Raw genomic sequence first — 12,160 nt, forward strand, 5'->3', positions numbered from 1 at the left:
TATTATTATTATTATTATTGTTGTTGTTGTTGTTGTTGTTATTATTATTATTATTATTATTATTATTATTATTATTGTTGTTGTTTTTGTTGTTATTATTATTATTGTTGTTGTTGTTGTTATTATTATTATTATTATTGTTGTTGTTGTTGTTATTATTATCATTATTATTATTATTATTATTGTTGTTATTATTATTATTATTATTATTGTTTTTATTATTATTATTATTATTATTATTGTTGTTGTTGTTTTTGTTGTTATTATTATTATTGTTGTTGTTGTTGTTATTATTATCATTATTATTATTATTGTTGTTATTATTATTATTATTATTATTATTGTTGTTATTATTATTATTATTATTATTATTATTATTATTGTTGTTGTTGTTATTATCATTATTATTATTATTATTATTGTTGTTATTATTATTATTATTATTATTGTTGTTGTTGTTATTACTGAATTCTTTCATGTTTAATGCAGGCTTATCTTGTGCTCTAGAACTTTGATATCTGGTTGTTTTTACTGACATGATTTAATTATTTCTAATCTTCTTAACAACTCATGATCATGTGACCTTTCATCGGTGGTTGCCTCAGTCCCTCCAACCATCGTGAAGCTTAAAGAGCCTGAACGTCGCCATGACACATGCATCGAGTTCACGGTGAGGGGGTCACCACACCCATCGCTGCGTTGGTTCTACAAAGACAAGGTGACATTCATCAGTTCAGTATTGGTTGACTTATCTCATTGTAATGATTGATCTTATCATATTATTTTTTTATCTTATTGATTTGAATGGATGTTTTGCATTGATTGATCGGTTCTGCTCCTCTCGTCTGTCAGGAGATCAGTCACACAGAGTACGTGCGTCCCGACATGGACATCTATCAGGATTACATCGAGGGCTGCCTCACCTTTAAAAACCCGACTCATCATAATAACGGAAACTACACGCTGGAGGCCACCAACTACCTGGGCTCAGCCAGCAGCACGGTGTACGGCCACTTCCTGGACAAACCGTTTGAAGGTCAGTTTTAGTCAGCGGATGCTTTCATGTTTTACCTGCTGATATGAACCTGTCTATTAAACTTGGTTGCTGAATGGCCTTTCTTTATCAACCTGGTGGAGAAATCAGAAATGATCTTAAGGCAAGGTTATGATTTATCAAACATGTATATCTGGCCAGTCACAGCATGCGAAGGGTGAGTCATTGATAAGTGCAACAACTGAAAATCATCTAAATAACAGACCCTTACAATGTTAAAAGAGGAACTATGACTAGCAAAAATACTTCCATAAAGTCCACTGTATAAATGGCAGTCCAAACTAATGTATTCTGATGCCATTAAAAATCGTTTATTTAACAGGAATAGCTATGTGTGGGCAAAAATGTGAGAAAAATGGTGAAAAAGCAGTAAAAATATGGCAAAAAATAAGTGTAAAAGTGACTAAAATGGGCAAAAATGTGAGAAAAATGGTGAATATATATGTGTATATATATATATATATATATATATATGGGGGGAGATCGTTTAATTCTGGACCTCACTAATTTTGAAACCCTGGCTACAGCCCTGACCATCCCCCCGATTTTCTTTTACAACTTGACTACTGAGTATAATGATAGGACACTATGATGAAAGGACACAATGAATAAAGGACACTATGATGATAGGACACTATGAATATAGGACACTATGATGAAAGGACACTATGAATATAGGACACTATGATGAAAGGACACAATGAATAAAGGACACTATGATGATAGGACACTATGAATATAGGACACTATGATGAAAGGACACTATGAATATAGGACACTATGAATATAGGACACTATGATGAAAGGACACTATGAATAAAGGATACTACGACGATAGGACATTTAGATAATAGAACACTATGAATATAGGACACTAAGATGAAAGGACACTATGAATATAGGACACTATGATGAAAGGACACTATGAATATAGGACACTATGAATATAGGACACTATGATGACAGGACACTATGAATATAGGACACTATGATGAAAGGACACTATGATGATAGTACTCTTTTAATACAGGACACTATGAATATAGGACACCATGATGAAAGGACACTATGATGATAGGACACTATGAATATAGGACACTATGATGATAGGACACTATGATGAAAGGACACTATGATGACAGTACTTTTTTAATACAGGACACTATGAATATAGGACACTATGATGACAGGACACTATGATGATAGTACTCTTTTAATACAGGACACTATGAATATAGGACACTATGATGACAGGACACTATGATGATAGTACTCTTTTAATACAGGACACTATGAATATAGGACACTATGATGACAGGACACTATGATGACAGGACACTATGATGATAGGACACTATGAATATAGGACACTATGATGACAGGACACTATGATGACAGGACACTATGATGATAGGACACTATGAATATAGGACACTATGATGAAAGGACACTATGATGACAGGACACTATGATGATAGTACTCTTTTAATACAGGACACTATGAATATAGGACACTATGATGACAGGACACTATGATGACAGGACACTATGATGATAGGACACTAGGAATATAGGACACTATGATGAAAGGACACTATGATGACAGGGCACTATGATGACAGGACACTATGAATACAGGACACTATGATGAAAGGACACTATGATGACAGGACACTATGATGATAGGACACTAGGAATATAGGACACTATGATGAAAGGACACTATGATGACAGGGCACTATGATGACAGGACACTATGAATATAGGACACTATGATGAAAGGACACTATGAATATAGGACACTATGATGAAAGGACACTATGATGATAGGACACTATGAATATAGGACACTATGAATATAGGACACTATGATGAAAGGACACTATGATGATAGGACACTATGAATATAGGACACTATGATGACAGGACACTATGATGATAGGACACTATGAATATAGGACACTATGATGAAAGGACACTATGAATATAGGACACTATGATGATAGGACACTATGAATATAGGACACTATGACGATAGGAGACTTTAACTATAGAACAGTATGATGACAGGACACAGTGTAATGAAGCTGATGCCATCTCTGACCCTTACTGGTGTCATATCTTTTCAGAAATACTCAAACAAAGATTCGAGACAATGTACCTTTTCTTCTTGCGTCACATTTTGTGAGCAAATTTAACCCGATATTTTAATTTAACAGATTTAGTGTCTATTTTTTTCCTTCCATATACCAGAGTAAGTATTAAAGGTCAAATGCAGAAATACATAGATTTTTCTTTAAGGAAACCTTAGTGATTGAATCTCATCTGTGCTGATGGATTGTTCCTGTGGTTACTCACTTTTGTTTCCATGGTGACTATCGCCTCCATTGATGTCAGCAGCAGCACTGAGCATGTGCAGTGTTTATATTCAGAGTGAACGATGAAGGTGCTCTTAGCGTGTTTCAATGCCAACACACCCCTCATGCTTTAACCCTCCTAGCCTCTTCTTCACTCACTGGTAACCACGCCTATTTCTATGTAGTAGCTACCACGTGTCCTCCATGAGTGTAAGACATGTTGATGTGGATGTCCCCAGAAAGTCATTGTTGCATGGACAGAGGCAGCAGAATGAACTGTTAACCTGAAAAACACCAAGCAGAGCTGAAGAGATGGAAAGAATCCATTACATAGACAGACACGCAGCTGTTAGCTGTTAGCTGTTAATGTAAGCTGTTAGCTGTTAATGTTAGCTGTTAGCTGTTAGCTGTTAGCTGTTAATGTTAGCTGTTAATGTTAATGTTAGCTGTAAATGTTAGCTGTTAGCTGTTAATGTTAGCTGTTAGCTGTTAATGTTAGCTGTTAGCTGTTAATGTTAGCTGTTAGCTGTTAATGTTAGCTGTTAGCTGTTAGCTGTTAATGTAAGCTGTTAGCTGTTAATGTTAGCTGTTAGCTGTTAGCTGTTAATGTTAGCTGTTAGCTGTTAATGTTAGCTGTAAATGTTAGCTGTTAGCTGTTAATGTTAGCTGTTAGCTGTTAATGTTAGCTGTTAGCTGTTAGCTGTTAGCTGTTAATGTTAGCTGTTAATGTTAATGTTAGCTGTAAATGTTAGCTGTTAGCTGTTAATGTTAGCTGTTAGCTGTTAATGTTAGCTGTTAGCTGTTAATGTTAGCTGTTAGCTGTTAGCTGTTAATGTTAGCTGTTAGCTGTTAATGTAAGCTGTTAGCTGTTAATGTTAGCTGTTAGCTGTTAGCTGTTAATGTTAGCTGTTAGCTGTTAATGTTAATGTTAGCTGTAAATGTTAGCTGTTAGCTGTTAATGTTAGCTGTTAGCTGTTAATGTTAGCTGTTAGCTGTTAATGTTAGCTGTTAGCTGTTAGCTGTTAATGTTAGCTGTTAGCTGTTAGCTGTTAGCTGTTAATGTTAGCTGTTAGCTGTTAATGTTAGCTGTTAGCTGTTAATGTTAGCTGTTAGCTGTTAATGTTAGCTGTTAGCTGTTAGCTGTTAGCTGTTAGCTGTTAATGTTAGCTGTTAGCTGTTAGCTGTTAGCTGTTAATGTTAGCTGTTAGCTGTTAATGTTAGCTGTTAATGTTAGCTGTTAGCTGTTAGCTGTTAATGTTAGCTGTTAGATGTTAATGTTAGCTGTTAATGTTAGCTGTTAATGTTAGCTGTTAATGTTAGCTGTTAGCTGTTAGCTGTTAATGTTAGCTGTTAGCTGTTAATGTTAGCTGTTAATGTTAGCTGTTAGCTGTTAGATGTTAATGTTAGCTGTTAGCTGTTAATGTTAGCTGTTAATGTTAGCTGTTAGCTGTTAATGTTAGCTGTTATATGTTAGCTGCTGTATGTTAGCTGTTAGCTGTTAGCTGTTATATGTTAGCTGTTGTATGTTAGCTGTTAGCTGTTAGGTGTTATATGTTAGCTGTTGTATGTTAGCTGTTAGCTGTTAATGTTAGCTGTTAATGTTAGCTGTTAGCTGTTAATGTTAGCTGTTAGATGTTAGATGTTAATGTTAGCTGTTAGCTGTTATATGTTAGCTGTTGTATGTTAGCTGTTAGCTGTTATATGTTAGCTGTTAGGTGTTAGCTGTTATATGTTAGCTGTTAGCTGTTGTATGTTAGGTGTTAGCTGTTGTATGTTAGCTGTTAGCTGTTGTATGTTAGCTGTTAGCTGTTAGCTGTTATATGTTAGCTGTTAGCTGTTAGATGTTAATGTTAGCTGTTAGATGTTAGCTGTTAATGTTAGCTGTTAGCTGTTAATGTTAGCTGTTAATGTTAGCTGTTAGCTGTTAATGTTAGCTGTTAGATGTTAATGTTAGCTGTTAATGTTAGCTGTTAGCTGTTAATGTTACCTGTTATATGTTAATGTTAGCTGTTAATGTTAGCTGTTAATGTTAGCTGTTAGCTGTTAATGTTAGCTGTTAGATGTTAGCTGTTATATGTTAGCTGTTAGCTGTTGTATGTTAGCTGTTAGCTGTTAGCTGTTATATGTTAGCTGTTAGCTGTTAGCTGTTAATGTTAGCTGTTAGCTGTTATATGTTAGCTGTTAGCTGTTGTATGTTAGGTGTTAGCTGTTATATGTTAGCTGTTGTATGTTAGCTGTTAGCTGTTAATGTTAGCTGTTAATGTTAGCTGTTAGATGTTAATGTTAGCTGTTAATGTTAGCTGTTAGCTGTTATATGTTAGCTGTTAATGTTAGCTGTTAGATGTTAGCTGTTAATGTTAGCTGTTAGCTGTTAATGTTAGCTGTTAATGTTAGCTGTTAGATGTTAATGTTAGCTGTTAATGTTAGCTGTTAGCTGTTATATGTTAGCTGTTAGCTGTTGTATGTTAGGTGTTAGCTGTTATATGTTAGCTGTTGTATGTTAGCTGTTAGCTGTTGTATGTTAGCTGTTGTATGTTAGCTGTTAGCTGTTAGCTGTTATATGTTAGCTGTTGTATGTTAGCTGTTAGCTGTTGTATGTTAGCTGTTAGCTGTTGTATGTTAGCTGTTAGCTGTTAATGTTAGCTGTTAGATGTTAGATGTTAATGTTAGCTGTTAGCTGTTGTATGTTAGCTGTTAGCTGTTAGCTGTTATATGTTAGCTGTTAGCTGTTGTATGTTAGGTGTTAGCTGTTGTATGTTAGCTGTTAGCTGTTGTATGTTAGCTGTTAGCTGTTAGCTGTTATATGTTAGCTGTTAGCTGTTAGATGTTAGCTGTTAATGTTAGCTGTTAGCTGTTAATGTTAGCTGTTAATGTTAGCTGTTAGCTGTTAATGTTAGCTGTTAGATGTTAATGTTAGCTGTTAGATGTTAGCTGTTAATGTTAGCTGTTAATGTTAGCTGTTAATGTTAGCTGTTAGCTGTTAATGTTAGCTGTTAGATGTTAATGTTAGCTGTTAATGTTAGCTGTTAGCTGTTAATGTTACCTGTTATATGTTAGCTGTTAGCTGTTAATGTTAGCTGTTAGCTGTTAATGTTACCTGTTAGATGTTAATGTTAGCTGTTAATGTTAGCTGTTAATGTTAGCTGTTAGCTGTTAATGTTAGCTGTTAGATGTTAGCTGTTATATGTTAGCTGTTAGCTGTTGTATGTTAGCTGTTAGCTGTTAGCTGTTATATGTTAGCTGTTAGCTGTTAGCTGTTAGCTGTTAATGTTAGCTGTTAGCTGTTATATGTTAGCTGTTAGCTGTTGTATGTTAGGTGTTAGCTGTTATATGTTAGCTGTTGTATGTTAGCTGTTAGCTGTTAATGTTAGCTGTTAATGTTAGCTGTTAGATGTTAATGTTAGCTGTTAATGTTAGCTGTTAGATGTTAGCTGTTAATGTTAGCTGTTAGCTGTTAATGTTAGCTGTTAATGTTAGCTGTTAGATGTTAATGTTAGCTGTTAATGTTAGCTGTTAGCTGTTATATGTTAGCTGTTAGCTGTTGTATGTTAGGTGTTAGCTGTTATATGTTAGCTGTTGTATGTTAGCTGTTAGCTGTTGTATGTTAGCTGTTGTATGTTAGCTGTTAGCTGTTAGCTGTTATATGTTAGCTGTTGTATGTTAGCTGTTGTATGTTAGCTGTTAGCTGTTGTATGTTAGCTGTTAGCTGTTAATGTTAGCTGTTAGATGTTAGATGTTAATGTTAGCTGTTAGCTGTTGTATGTTAGCTGTTAGCTGTTAGCTGTTATATGTTAGCTGTTAGCTGTTGTATGTTAGGTGTTAGCTGTTGTATGTTAGCTGTTAGCTGTTGTATGTTAGCTGTTAGCTGTTAGCTGTTATATGTTAGCTGTTAGATGTTAGATGTTAGCTGTTAATGTTAGCTGTTAGCTGTTAATGTTAGCTGTTAATGTTAGCTGTTAGCTGTTAATGTTAGCTGTTAGATGTTAATGTTAGCTGTTAATGTTAGCTGTTAGCTGTTAATGTTACAATGTTACAATGTTACAATGTCATTTAGCAGACGCTTTTCTCCAAAGCGACGTACATTTGAGAGCAAGAACAACACAAGCAATGATCTAGACAAGAAGAAACAACATCAGTAAGTGCCATCAAGTGCTTCAGGTTCAATTGGACGCAAGTGCTGCCGTGTAGAGTTTAAGGCAGAGTACCTAAAATATATGTTGTTTATGTAGTTTCTTTTTTTTGTTTTTTTTGTTTTTGTTTGTTTTTTTGTTTTTATGTTTTTTTTTTTTGTTTGTTTTTAGACAGCAACAATGAATCAAGGAAAATGTGGGATCACTAATTGCCATTCATTAGGCTTCACAACAACTATTTACCAAGTACCAAGTGCTGGATCATTCCCAAAGAGCTGGGCAAAGAAATCCCAGAAGTAGAGCAGGACAGTGCGAGCTAACTATAGTTGGGAAACTCATTCAACCACTGGGGGCAGCAGTGGAGAATAGTCTGGCTGAGACTCAATCTACTACTGGGGACAACAGTAGAGAATTGCCTAGCTAAGTGCAAAGTGTTCTCTGAAGAGCTGGGTCTTTAGCCTTCTCTTGAAAGTAGACAGGGAGTCTGTAGATCGAATGGAGTTGGGTAATTCATTCCACCATTTAGGGACAACAGAGGAGAAGAGTCGAGCTAGTGACTTAGGAGCATGATGTGCTGGAAGAACCAGGCTCCTTTCACTGTCTGAGCGTAGTGGGTGAGAAGGATGGAGACCTGGATGAGGGACTCCAGGTAAACAGGAGCAGTTTTAGTTACTGCTTTGTAAGCAATGATTAGAGTTTTGAATTTAATGCGAGCTGCAACTGGAAGCCAGTGTAGAGAGATTAAAAGAGGCGTGACATGAGCTCTCTTGGGTTGGTTGAAGACCAGGACGTGCTGCTGCGTTCTGGATCAACTGCAGAGGTATAACTGTGCATGCAGGTAGGCCTGCCAGTAATGAGTTACAGTAGTCAATACGTGATATTATAAGAGCCTGTACCAGGAGTTGTGTAGCATGCTCTGTCAAGTAGGGTCTGATCCTCTTGATGTTGTAGAGGGCGAAACGGCAGGACCGAGCAATCGAGGCCACATGGAGCTTGAAGGTTAGCTGGTCATCAATCATGACACCCAGATTCCGGGCTGACTTAGTGGGCAAGAGATTATTTGATCCAAGCTGGATACTGATCTGCGGTTCAATAGTGGGACTGGCTGGGATGATAATGAGCTCAGTTTTGGGCAGGTTGAGCTGAAGGTGACGTTCCCTCATCCATTTAGAAATATCAGCAAGGCAGGATGAGATCCGAGCTGAGACAGTTGTGTCATCTGGTGGAAAGGACAGGAATAGCTGTGTGTCGTCTGCATAGCAGTGATAAGAAAAGCCATGGGAGCGGATGATTGCACCAAGTGAGGTGGTGTATATTGAGAAAAGTAGGGGACCAAGCACAGACCCTTGAGGCACCCCTGTTGATAAGCCATGCAGTTTAGACACTCCTCCCTTCCATGATACTCTAAAAGATCTCCCTGTGAGGTAGGACTTAAACCACTGTAGGGCAGATCCTGAGATACCAAGTGAAGAGAGTGTGGAGAGGAGGATTTGGTGGTTTACTGTGTCAAAGGCAGCAGACAGATCCAGCAGTAAGAGAACTGAGGACTGACCAGCTGCTCTGGCCAAGCGAAGTGATTCCGTTACCGACAAAAGTGCAGTTTCAGTAGAGTGGCCCCGCCTAAAGATCAGAGATCAGAAAGCAGCTGGGAAAACACCTGTGGACAGAGAGGAGTTAATGATACAACTCACAGCAGGGCTGATTGTGGGCTCAATCGCCTGCAAGAGATGTGATGGTATCGGATCGAGGGGACAGGTTGTGGGCTTAGAGTCAAGCAGAAGCCTGGTGACCTCGCTCTCACTTAGTGGAGAGAATGAGCTAAGTGATGCATCACTAGCTGGTGGCAGAAAACTGAGTTGGACAGGCTCAGAGAATTGGTTGCTGATGGCAGAAACCTTGTCAGTGAAGTAGGAGGCGAACATGTCTGGAGTCAACATACTGGAGGGTTGTGGGTTTGAAGGAGAGAGGAGCGAGTTAAAAGCAGAGAAGAGTTTGCGTGCATCAGTGGCAGCACAGATCTTTGATTGATAGAACGCCTTCTTAGCAGATTTTAGAGCAGAGGTAAAACAGGACAGTTTTTGCTGATAAGCACTCAAGTCAGTGGTTTGTTTGGATTTACGCCATTTTCTCTCTGCCGCTCTGAGCCCTGCCCTTTGGGTTCTGATGACCTCAGTGAGCCAGGGACAAGGTGGAGTATTACGAATAGGCTTAGACACCAGAGGGCAGAGTTTGTCCAGAGAGGAGGTCAGTGAGGAGCAGAATGTGTCTGTGGCCTCGTTAACAGTGAGTGTGAAGGACTCGTTACATGAGGCTAGTGCAGCTGAGACCTCGTCAGACAGCTGTGTTGGGTCAAGTGACTGAAGGTTTCTGCGGTATGATCTTAATTGAGTAGTAGATTGTGAAGTTCAGGTAAGCCAAGTGAGAACTGAATGAAGTAGTGGTCAGAGAGGTGAAGTGGTGTTACACTCAAATTAGCCGTGGAGCAATTGCGAGTTAGAATCAAATCCAGTGTATTACCAGCCTTGTGTGTAGGAGGCGTTTGAACCAGTTTCAAGTCAAAGGAGGACAGTAGTGAAATAAAATCAGTAGCCTGGGCTCTATCCAAGTGGATGTTCATGTCACCCATGACAACCAATGGTGTGCCATCATCAGGGATGTCTGAGAGTAACATGTCCAGTTCCACAATAAAGTGGTCCAGGTGACCCCAGGTGGGCGTATACCACAACCATGTAATACTTTATTGGGGAAGTGACCTGTACTGCATGATATTCAAATGAGGTGTTATTGTCCAATGGTTTGAACTGTCAGAAGTTCCAGCTATGAGAAAGAATACAGCCTGTGCCACCACCTCGGCCAGAAGAGCGAGGTTTATGAGAGAACACTGCATCAACTGATAGAGCAGTTGGTGTTACAGTGTTCTCAGGACGGACAAGTTTCTGTCAGGGCTAGGACCTGAATGTTAGACAGTTTAGTGAGGGAATTGATGAATTCTGCTTTGTTAACTGCAGACTGGCAGTTCCAGAGGCCAACTGTGATAAAAGGTTGTGGAAAAGAGGCATTCTGCAAAGTGGATAGATTATGCAGGTTTCGTTTTCTGTAACTATTGTGCTTCTTTCTGTTCCCATATATGACTTGTATTTTTTGGTTGCACATGTTGCGTTACACTGCTGGGGTGCGTTAGACTGTTATGAGGCAGTGCTGCCTGTCGGTGGCCTTGCTCGGTGGACTCGCACAGATAGACTCGCTGGTCTTTACCCAATGTGGTCTTCACACAATTGGGCTTCCACAAGGGCTGACGCTTACGCTGACGCTTCAGCGCAGTCTGTGTACTTATATAGAGAGATATGCCACAGATGTGCACAATTGAGTTGATTGTGCACAGCCGCTAACCGCCCCAGCTGGCAAATTTAGATTCAAACTCTCTTAAAGCTTGGGCTACGGTGAAACTCCGCCCCGGCAGTTTACACTTTTAGCAATCAATAGAGGGAGCCACACGCGTCAACTGCCTCACCTATTGTTGCAGAGAGAGTGAAACTAACACGTTCAGCCTAAGCAAAACTGCCAACAACCTACTTCCAACTGAAACAACCAAAAGCAGATTCCTCTTACCAAGTAGCTTCTCCCTTCCTATCTCAAAGATCAGAGCTTGTTCTGCTGGCAAATTTAGATTCAAACTCTCTTAAAGCTTGGGCTACAGTGAAACTCCGCCCCGGCAGTTTACACTTTTAGCAATCAATAGAGGGAGCCACACGCGTCAACTGCCTCACCTATTGTTGCAGAGAGAGTGAAACTAACACGTTCAGCCTAAGCAAAACTGCCAACAACCTACTTCCAACTGAAACAACCAAAAGCAGATTCCTCTTACCAAGTAGCTTCTCCCTTCCTATCTCTGTTAGCTGTTAGATGTTAATGTTAGCTGTTAATGTTAGCTGTTAATGTTTGCTGTTAGCTGTTAATGTTAGCTGTTGTATGTTAGCTGTTAGCTGTTAATGTTAGCTGTTAGATGTTAGCTGTTAATGTTAGCTGTTAGCTGTTAATGTTAGCTGTTAGATGTTAGATGTTAATGTTAGCTGTTAGCTGTTAATGTTAGCTGTTAGATGTTAGATGTTAATGTTAGCTGTTAGCTGTTATATGTTAGCTGTTGTATGTTAGCTGTTAGCTGTTAGCTGTTATATGTTAGCTGTTGTATGTTAGCTGTTAGCTGTTAGCTGTTATATGTTAGCTGTTGTATGTTAGCTGTTAGCTGTTGTATGTTAGCTGTTAGCTGTTGTATGTTAGCTGTTAGCTGTTAGCTGTTATATGTTAGCTGTTGTATGTTAGCTTTTAGCTGTTAGCTGTTATATGTTAGCTGTTAGCTGTTGTATGTTAGGTGTTAGCTGTTATATGTTAGCTGTTGTATGTTAGCTGTTAGCTGTTGTATGTTAGCTGTTAGCTGTTAGCTGTTATATGTTAGCTGTTAGCTGTTATATGTTAGCTCTTGTATGTTAGCTGTTAGCTGTTAGCTGTTAGCCCTTTAGTGCGACATGTACATGGTGCTTCAGGCTAACCAGCATCTTAGTCCTAATCAGTCTGTGCTCTTTGTCAGCCATCAGTGTTTCTAACATCGCTTCTCTGTCTCT

General features: G+C 38.6%; 1 protein-coding gene across 1 annotated transcript in view; it reads left to right on the plus strand.

The window, feature by feature from the left end:
- Nucleotides 1-12,160, plus strand: part of LOC121515324 (NT-3 growth factor receptor-like) — a 44,736-nt gene that overhangs the window by 15,442 nt on the left and 17,134 nt on the right. Inside the window, exons 7-8 of the mRNA XM_041796028.1 lie at nt 606-718; nt 853-1,036. Of these exons, the coding sequence (XP_041651962.1) occupies nt 606-718; nt 853-1,036 (297 nt within the window). The remainder of the gene's footprint in view (nt 1-605; nt 719-852; nt 1,037-12,160) is intronic.

Source organism: Cheilinus undulatus, linkage group 9, assembly GCF_018320785.1.
Source record: "Cheilinus undulatus linkage group 9, ASM1832078v1, whole genome shotgun sequence".
Taxonomy (NCBI): Eukaryota; Metazoa; Chordata; class Actinopteri; order Labriformes; family Labridae; genus Cheilinus; species Cheilinus undulatus.